The sequence below is a fragment of the Hipposideros armiger genome, unplaced genomic scaffold (genome assembly GCF_001890085.2).
Source record: "Hipposideros armiger isolate ML-2016 unplaced genomic scaffold, ASM189008v1 scaffold_45, whole genome shotgun sequence".
NCBI lineage: Eukaryota > Metazoa > Chordata > Mammalia > Chiroptera > Hipposideridae > Hipposideros > Hipposideros armiger.
In genome coordinates this window covers 5,162,476-5,172,828 of record NW_017731395.1, presented here as the reverse complement: position 1 = coordinate 5,172,828, position 10,353 = coordinate 5,162,476, and the positions used below count along the sequence as shown (strand labels likewise).

The 10,353-nt window shown below is 38.9% G+C and overlaps 1 protein-coding gene across 1 annotated transcript in view; it reads left to right on the top strand.

Annotated features, from left to right (window-relative positions):
- The window catches only part of NVL (nuclear VCP like), a 70,622-nt gene extending 60,531 nt beyond the window's left edge, over positions 1-10,091 (top strand). The window contains exon 23 of the mRNA XM_019639598.1: positions 9,707-10,091. Within this exon, the coding sequence (XP_019495143.1) occupies positions 9,707-9,751 (45 nt within the window). The 3' untranslated portion in view covers positions 9,752-10,091. The remainder of the gene's footprint in view (positions 1-9,706) is intronic.
- Positions 10,092-10,353: the final 262 nt, after the last annotated feature.

Genomic DNA, 10,353 nt, shown 5'->3' with positions numbered 1-10,353 from the left:
AAACAAATAGCTTCTTATCTCTGTGGAGCTAGAATACCCAAACTAAGTTCTAGGGACTTGCCCATATGTTTCAGGAAAATAAAAATATCTTCACCATAAGGTCGAAGAAGGGTTAAAAAAAATCACTCTGGCTTTTCCTTACATAAAATGCCAGATTCTGCATGTTTATTTCTTACTGTGTTGAGCTGTTCTGTTTATAACAAGTTAAAATGGCAGCTTTTAAGTGAAGTCGGGTTGCTATGACACTTACAAAGAGAGTTGCCAGGGAAATATTCAGCCCGAAGAACTGTCTGGGTTGGGTACTGTCGTACTAAGTTTTGGTCACTTGGCTTTTTTGTGTTTCAGGACTCCTAGAAGTATACTATGCCCTAGCCATGTGAACCTGTTATGGACTTAAATCATTATACTTAAATCATTAGCCATTTATTACCCCAGGCTCAGAATTTCTCATTATGATGATTAATTGAAAACTCTTATCTCAAAGTCCAAACAGTTACATGGAATGGATTGCTGTGTTTCAGTGCTCCCGGTCCTGGTCTAAAGTTCTAAGGTAGTTGACCATCCTTGAACTAAAATGACCACTTAAGAGTTTGGGGGCTGGCGGTGGTGTCTTTTAGGCGCACGACTTCTTGTTCAGCTAAGAGTAAAGTAAGAGTATGCTGAACTTGAGCTGAGTTTTTCACCACATTTGGAGAAACAATGGTCTGCCTTGACCTCTTAGACATTTTTATATACTGGAGGAAATGTCTTTATTTTACTGAACATCTTTGAATAAAGCTCAGTCTTATTCATTAAAATCGCAAACAGTTTGACAGTTTATATTGCTGGTATTTTTCATTCTCATCAACAAGAGACTAGTGATACGTGTTCTCCCAAAGATTTAGTCTTAAAAAAAAATGTTTTTATATGAAATATTTCTTACCAGCAACCCAAGTTTTGAGGCTTTTCAAAAATAGGACAAATTGGCATAGTTCCACATTTGCCACCCTCATCCTCTAACCTTCTTTTAAAATTGAAATTTAATTCACACACAGTAATGCGCAAGTGCAGCTCTGTAAGTTTTGATGAGTGTAACCAGCACTGCAGTCAGTAAGTATGAGTGGAACATTTCCATCAGGTCAGAAAGTCCCCTGTATTCCTGTGTAGTCATCAGTCCCTTTACAAACGCGCCCCCAGGTAACCACTGAGCTGGCTTCTGTCATCATCCTCTCACTATGGTTTGGAACTTGGTATCAATGGACTCACACAGTATAGACTCATTTGTGTCTGGCTGCTTTGCTCAAGGTAATGTTTTTGAGATTTCATCCATGTTGTTGTGTTTTTCAGTAGGCTGGTCCTTTGTCTTGCTGAGTAGTTTTCCATTGCATGAATTTACCACAGTGTGTTTATCCTCTCACCTGTTGACAGACACCTTGGTGGTTTCCAACTCTGGGGTTTATGAATAAGGGGGGTGGAGTGTGTGTGTGTGTGTGTGTGTGTGTTTCTCTTGAGTAAACAAATAGCCAGGAGGGGAATTGCTGGGTCTTATGGTAAATGTATAGTAACTTCATAGGAAACTGCCAACCCTTTCCAAAGTGGCTGTATCATTTTACATTTTATGAGCTCCTCTTTGCTCCATTCTCTCACCAACACTCTAGTATTGTCAATGTTTTACTTTCAGCCATTCTACTGGATGTGAAATAGTATCCCATTGTGGTTTAAATTTGCATTTCCCTAATGATTACAATTTTGATCATATTTTCATGTGCTTATTGGTCATTTGATATCTTGTTTTGTGTCCTCATTTTCTTAAAAATTTGAGTTCTCTTGTTAAGTTGTGTAGATTCTTAGTTTGTCCTGGATTTAGGTCTTTTATTATATACATGTGGATCATATTTGCTCCTAACCTGTTGTTTACTTTTTTTATTTTCTAAAGGCATCTTTTGAAGAACAGGAGTTTTAAGTTTAGATGCTAAAGTCCAGTTTATCATTTTTTTCTTTTGTAGTTTATGTGCTTCTGTCATAAGAAATCTTGACTATCCCAAGCTTGCAAAACTTTTCTCCTTTTTTTTTTTTAGAGGTTTTGTAGTTTTAGTTTTTACACAAAGGTCTATGATCCATTTCAAATTAATATTTGAATTTGGTGTGAAGCAGGGGTCATGATTACTTTTTTCCATATGGCTATGTAATTATTCTGGCCGTTTATTAAAAAGACTTTCCTCTCATTGAATTACCATGCTCTCTTTTTGATAACCAATTGATCATGGATGCATGACTCTATTTCTGTGCTCTTTATTGTGTTTCATTGATCTAAATGTATATATATATATATATATATATATATATATATATATATATATATGTCACTGTACCTTTTTTGCCATTCTTTTGATTATTGTAGATAGATGTCTTGAAAACAGGGAGTGTGAGTCCTCCAAATTTGTTCTTTTTTATCCTAAATTGTTTTGTCTATTTTAGGCCCTTTGTGAAATTTCATGTTAAATTTACAATCAGTTTATCAATTTCTGCAAAATAAACCTGCTGGAATTTTGAATGGGATTGCATTCAACCTGTAGGTCAGTTGGGAGAGCAGACATCTTAAAAATACTGTTTTCCAATCTATGAGCTTAATATATCTGTCCGTTTATTCAGATTCATTTAATTTCTCTCTTATAAAGTTGACCATTTTTTAAAAATTCATTTATTAGATCCGCTTGATTTCTCTCAGTAATGTTTTGAGTTTTCGGTCTACAAATCTTGCACATTTTTCGTCAAATTTATTCTTAAGTATTTTCTAATTTTTTATGTTACCTGTAAATTTTTTTTAAATGTTGCTTTCTAATTGTTACTAGTATATAAAAGTTCATTTGGTTTGTATATATTGACTTTGGATAGCTCCTCATTTGTGTCTCTTTCTTACTTTACCTCTAAAACAATCACTTCAATTTTCCAGAAACATGTTTGTTTATATATGCTTGCTGTAATTTTGAGAAGCTTCCCTGTTTATTGCTCAAGTAATTTTATTACAGATGGCTACAGATGTATCATGCAAAGTTTGAACATTGCTTGACCTGATTGCTAAATTTTGCCATGTTTTCATCCTTGCAGCTGTGATAATTAAATATTAAATATTTTATCACCTTTGCTTACTTTTTGTAGGTAAATTTGGAACCAGTGTATATTATTTTTATTGGGGGCTTAGTGCCTTTTTTCTGGTTCTGGTTCTATTTCTGGTTCTGGTCCTTCACAGTTTAAAGCTGTGCTAAAGCACCTCTTCCTTCAAATTTAAGAGAATTCAATTGAAATTAGAGGAGTTGGTGTGGTCAAACAGAATCCATTTCAAAAGTCACACCAAAAGGGGGAAAAAAAAATCAAACCAAAAGAAAGGTGTATGGCATTTGTTGAGGTGCTTTTCTGAATGTAATATTGAGCAGCTCATTTATAAGCAGCTCTTTCTACTTTTAATATCAGGGCTCTTTTAGTTATAAATGACAGAAACCCAACTCAAGCTAATATAAGTGGAAAAAAGGAATTCACTGCCACATAACCAGGATGTTGAGAGTTCAGCTGGCATTAGACAGGCTTGATCCAGAAACCTCGTTATTTCATCTCTTAGGGGAAGATGGCTGCTTGCAGGCCCACTAGTTTGTTAAACCCCAAAGCAAGAGAATTCCCTGATAGCTCTGGCCGGAGAGTCTCAGGGAAGCCTGTGATTGGTCCAGTTCATGGGTTAGGAGCCCATGCCAACACCAGTCACTATTGGCCAGCTAGGAAATTAGATACTCTGGCCAGACTGGGTCTAAGGGGCTGCATGACTTTAAGCCCTAGAATGAAAAGATGTTAATAAAACGTTGGTGTCCAAGTTAATTGACTGGCTAGTGGCAGGGTTGAGATTTTTACTCTTCTTTTCACACTAAAAGAGACGCACTAGATTTTGTTAAATGTGAAAGGGACACTTATTACATTTTAGCCTTTCAGACATACTTAACAGAAATAGCAGTCACTTTGAAGTGAGTTAATGTTAAATGAATGATCAGGAGATGTCTAAAATGGAAAAAGAAAGAAGAAAGGTGTGTGAGTTCTGTCCCAGTGTCTGCAGAGCTGGTCTTTATACTTCTGGAATGTTCAGCATGGTCTTAACCTGGTGAATCTGTCATACTACCTGGTGCCTTCTCTTTCCTTGAGGCAGTTGTCTGGCTGGTGTCACATGATTCTTCATTTGGGGTTGGACAGTAATAGTGTGTAAAGTGGATTTGGCGTCCAGCAATTGGCTGACATAACAATAGGGTTTAGTTTAGAGACCAAATGCAAACATTTGTCACCTGACCCAGTAAATCTTCAGTAACTGCTTGAGGGTGGGAAGTGGGCACGTGAGCAGCGTTCTCGGAGTCTGCTTGTACTCCTCACTCACTCCCACTCTACTGGTACCAAGCTGTTTGTCTCCATTTGAGGACCCCTGCCTCGTCCTGATTTCTAGTGACAGACTATGTCCTATTGTGGTCCCGAGAAGACTTAGTAAGCTGGCAGTTTGTTATGACGGATAATCCCAACAAATAAGATTGGACTCCTTTTGGGCCAGCCAAGTGGCACGATGGTTAAGAACTGGCTTGGGACGCCAGAGGGCCCCGGTACAGATCCCACATATGAGGGCCAGTGACACTGCCCTCTACAGAAGATGCTGAACAACAGCTCAACCTAGAGCTGGGCTGCTGTGAGTCGCTGGAGATGGCGTAGGCTGCAGCCTCTGTGGCAGTGGGTTGCCATGGGCTACCGTGTGTAGCCAGCAGCCAGCGTGAGTGGCCAGCAGCCGCAGTGCGCGGCTGTCCAGAAGCCGGCGACTGATCTGCCTCGCCCGGGAAGAGCGCAATGATGGTGCCAACTTGGGCCAGTGAAGCAACGTCCTCCACAACTAGACTGAAGAACAAAAGGACAGCAACTTGTCTGTTCCCCTTCCCCCAATTCCCCAGCGCTGTTCCCATCCCCTAATTCCGCAATAAAAAAAATCTTTAAAAAAAATACATATATATTCTTTAAGATTGGACTCCTTTTGCCAACTGCTTCTCAGAATTCAGACATGTTCATCTCAACTGTGTCATCCTTTATTTTCTTGCTTCAGTGAAACGAAATTCTCTTGTCCAGTATGTGTCACTTCACAGACCAATAGAGCATAATTTATTTTGCTGGTTTGGTTTTTTTCAGTGTTAGCTGCTCACCAGAGACCAGAGGTGAGGTTAGCTATTAATAAATGTTGAGACCTTGAAATTATTTTCCCAGATATTTATCTCAAATTATAGCCTTTTCTCTCTGCCTTCTATGGCATTGTTCTATCATCATCAGGAAGGAAACCTCGCTCAAACATAAATTATAATTTTTTTTTCTTTCCTCCTCTACTATAGCCACACCATTGAAACTCCTGTTTTTTTAACTTGTTGGTTTTTATTGACCCACTGGCCAGAGCACTCTGATATTCTTCTTCACGCTCAGGATTATATGGTTCATCCATTTGCCTGTGTATTTCTGTCACAGTGACATTTATGAGAGAAAAACCTCCCGAGTCAGAGTCTCCCTACCGCCTAGTATGTTAACAGATTACCTAAGATCTCATTCTTTCATCTACCCAAAAACATTTATCATGTACGTACTATGCATATGCCAGACACTGTGCTAGACTCACAAGATATAAGATCACAGAAGACGTGGTTCTAATCTTTTTGAGCAATTAAGAGTTGTATGGTACGCACTACCGTAGATGTGCACACAGGTGCATATTAACCTGGTCACTCAGCACTATTGATGTTAGACAATGGTTTACAAGTGGCTTTTGGTTTTTAGAAGGTATCAGCTATAATACATGACAAAGGTAGTGTGATCGAGTCTATTAAAAACATATCTGAACCTATAATTTCAGACATTGTAGAATTCTTTTTACCCTTTTAGGAACATCCTTTGGAAGGCTACATGTATGTCTTCACAATGTGGCTGGATTCTAGTGTATTCTTTTTCATATCTTTGGTAGTCATAATCTTTAAACCTTAGATTTGATTTCTGGAAACTACCCTAGTGAATAAGAAGTTATACAGCTCTTAGAAATAGGCATAGCATGAAATTTGAACAAATAAATAAAGCAGATGACCCAGCCGATTGTGACTTTGTTTGATCTTTTACAAAATAAGACATAACATCAAGGTAAAGAGAATGTTTCTTTTTTTGGCATTTCCACTGGACCTGATAAAGTAATTATGAAGCTAATAAGTTGTGGGGAGAGAAACTGGGTGACCATAGGGCAGAGGTATGAAAGTTATCCCTTTATCCTATTTGAATTTTGAACCATGTGAATGTAGTACCTATTCAAAAAAATTAAATTTTTTTTTTTAAGATTTTATTGGGGAATTGGGGGAGGGGAACAGACAAGTTGCTGTCGTTTTGTTCTTCAGTCTAGTTGTGGAGGACGTTGCTTCACTGGCCCATGTTGGTATTATCATTGCGCTCTTCGCAGGTGAGGCAGATCGGTCGCCAGCTGCTCACGGCGGCTCTTGGCAGCTCACCCCGGCTGCCAGCTGCTCACGCTGGCTGCCAGCCACACATGGTAGCTTATGGCAGCCCACTGCAGCAGGGGCTGCAGCCTACGCCATCGCCAGTGACTCATGGCAGCCCAGCTCCAGGCAGAGCTGTTGTTCACTGTCTTAGCTGTAGAGGGCAGTGTCACTGGCCCCCATGTGGGATCCGAACTGGGGCCCTGCTGCTCAGAGCTGGCGTCCCAAGCCAGCTCTTAACCAACACGCCTCTCTCGGCCAGCCCCCCACAAAAAAATTAAATATTTTAAAAACAATAATTTAAAAGGTCTGGAAGACCAAAATAGTAACAATAATTATCTCTGGAAATTAAGGATTAACTTTTATCTTTTGCTGCTGATCTTTATTTTTTAATGTTTCTATAATAAATATTGTTTTATAATCTAAACAGTTTATATAGAAAAAATAAGCAAACTGGAGGTGACTGGTTAGCTCAGTTGGTTAGAGCATGGTGCTGATAACACCAAGGTTGCAGTTTGATCCCTGCATGGGCCTTCCCTAAAAGAGTCAACTGTGCCATTGTAGCATGAAAGCAATGTGTAACCAATGACCATGGCTGTTCCCCAATAAAAAATTAAAAAATTATTTTCATAAAAGATAAGCAAACTGGGACAGCCAGGAAAACTGCAAAAAGAAGATCAAGCAGGAGGTGGGGCCTAAAAAACATGGACATTTTTCAAAAGCCACAGTGATAATGGTAGTGGTGCATGAACTGACTGACAGACAAGTGGAACAGAATAGAAAGTGCAGGAATGTACCCTAATATAATACATAATTTATACAAAATGTACATGTTATATAATATTCTCCATACCAGTGAGAGAAAGATGGACTAATCAGTGATTAATGATTAATATTGCAACAACTGGGAAGACAGCTCAAAAAATTAAAGTTGAATTCATAGTTCATACTGTATACCACGATAAATTCCAAATGACTCAAAGACTTAAATGTACAAACTAAAATCATAAAAGTACTAGAAGAAAATAGGGATATTTTTCTATAACCTCAAGTAGAAGTACCTTTTTTACTTTAACACAAAACCCAGTAACCATAAATGAAAACTCTAAAGACCCTGACACATAAGAATAAAAATTTCTGCATTTAAAAAAATGATTTGTCAAAGGACAAATGACCAAAAAAAATATTTGCAGTTCTTGTTACAAAGGGGACATCTCCTGTACACATAAAGAATGACTAGAAATTGATAAGAAAAAGACCAACATCCTAATAGAAAAATGGACAGACTATGACAGTCCCTTCAGAGAAAAGCAAATGAGCGTCTGAGCGTATAGAAAAATTCTTAACTTACTGATAATAAAAGAAAGGCAACTAAGATACTATTTTTTACACACTGAGCAAAAACCTCAAAATTTGATCACACCCGTCCTGCTGGCCAGGAAATGCCAAAACAGTTGCTTTTATATGGAGCTAGTGAGGCATCAATCTGATACAGCCCTTTCGATGGACCAAATCATAATGACAACAAAAGTTGACCCAGCAACTCCTTTATATGAATTTACCCTCAGAAATACACAGTCAGTGTAAAATTATTTATTCTTTGGTGCATTGTGTATAAAAATAGCTAAAGATTGAAACTCTGAATGGTCAATAATGAATTTTGATGTAACTACAAAGACTGAAGAATATCTCCTAAATATATTGTTCAGAAAAGGGGGGGAGATCATGTGTAGGATTTGCCACCATTTATCTTAAAAGGAGGAAAAGATAATGAAAGATAATGTATTTGCAGGTATATGCAGAAGAAAAAATCTGAAATGATACATTGATGGAGGGGATGGGTAGGGTATGAGAGACCCTTTTTCACTTTATAACGTTTGTATATTTTTTAATCTTGTGAACATATTACTATCCAAAATAAAAATTTAACAAAATTGGATTTTAAAAAAAAACCAAAAAACTTTTTAAAGGGCTAGAAAAACAAAAACCTGCCACAACTATTTCTTTGGGATTGATGGATAGCAGTGGAATGACTAAAATGTAAAAGGGCAGCAGAGAGGTGAAGCAACTAGAGCTCTCATCTGTTGTTGCTGAAAGTGTGACCCGGTCCAGCCTCAATGGGAAATAACTGGCCGTTTCTGACAAATGTTAATACTGCATAAGAAGCCTCTGCTTTGGCCTCTCATTTCCACCTGGATTCGGTAAAGTTTAGAATTTTTCTTTCTCCACTAATTAGATAGAGACATAAAAATCTTTCGACCTGATTTTTGGGGCAAACTTTAGCCAACAGTTATGAGTCATGGGCATCCTGTGTAGAAAGGAGAAGTGTGTGGAATTTAGACACAGGGCGGTGAGGTCAGCTCTGTGTATTAGTTGGCTCAGGCTGCTTAAAGAACAGAAGTTGATTTTCTCACAGTTCTAGAGGCTAGAAGTCCAAGATCAAGGTGTCGTCAGAGTTGGTTTCTTCGGAGGCCTCTCTCCTTGCAGATGACTGTATCTTCTTGTGGTCCTCTGCCGGGGTCCTGCCTCGGCGTTCCAGTGAACAGTACCTGAAGTGGGGGGCGAGGTTTAAGGAAAAAAAGAGACAAAGAGACAAAGAGGGTCCGGGAGGACTGGAAGCATTCTCAGCAACCAGCCCCGAGTTTATTTTTCCTCCCCATTATATACCCCCAGAGTACATGTAACACAGAAGGGATGAATATGCATAACCTCATTAAAAGTACATCATTAGCTACCTACTAGAAACCTGAAGGTCAGTGGAAAATTTAGAGGGTCAGTTTCCCAGGAAACTATCTTCCCCAAAGCCAAACAGCCCTCTATCTTAGTGTGTCTTCTAAGGAACTGGCCTTCTCACCACATGCCTCAAGGTTAAGTAAGCATCCTCCAGGTGCAGAAAGGAGCAAGAAGCAAAACAAGTTATACTACAGTAAAGCCAGCCTGCATGGCTCCCAACAGTCCTCCCTCTGTGCATGTCTGTGTCCTTCTCTCTTCTTATAAAGACACCAGTCATATTGAATTAGAGCCCACCTTCATGACTTCGTTTGAACTTAATCACCTCTTTAAAGACACTTTCTCCAGATAGAGTCACTCTGAGGTACTGGGGATCAGGACATCAATGGATGACTTTGGGGAGGATATACTTCAACCCATTAACAGTGACCAGCGCTACATTCTGTCTTCTCCCCTCTTCTCAGGACCAAGTGATGTATGAAGCTCTGAAACAGGCCCTCAGCCAGTGATGTCTCCAGTGACAGGCCTTGCGGATCCACTGCACGGAGCTGCCCACTTTCAGCTTGATACACATGTGGTCTCATGTAAGCATTTTATTCTCAAATTATTGAGGCCAAGTAGGAGCTGAAGATTTCTTGCCATCTGGCCAACCTTGTCTGGAAACACCCTACCTCCTCTTTAAGAAAAACAAACAGATTTAAACTGCAAAATAAAATAACTGATACTTTTTTAAATAAAATGTTTATATTGAAACAAACCATGACTGTACTATGGAAAAGTTGCATTGCAGTAAAAAGAACTTTTTTCCCCCAAACCATCTGAGAGTAAGTTGCCAACCTGATGCCCCTTCACCCCCAGATACTTCCATGTCTATTTTCTACACACCAGGAAGTCCCCTGCATAACCAGCCATCAAAGTCAGGAAATGAACAGGGTCAGGCTCCTTTCCAGTCTCTCCAGTTGTCCCAGGAATGCCCTTTATAGCAAAAGGATCCAGTTTAGAATTAGCTAATGCAACTAGTTGCCATTTCTCTTTAGTTCCTGTTAAGTCTGGAATAGCTCCTCTGTCTTGCCTTTGACACTTGTAAAAGATAAGGCCAGTTACTTTGTAG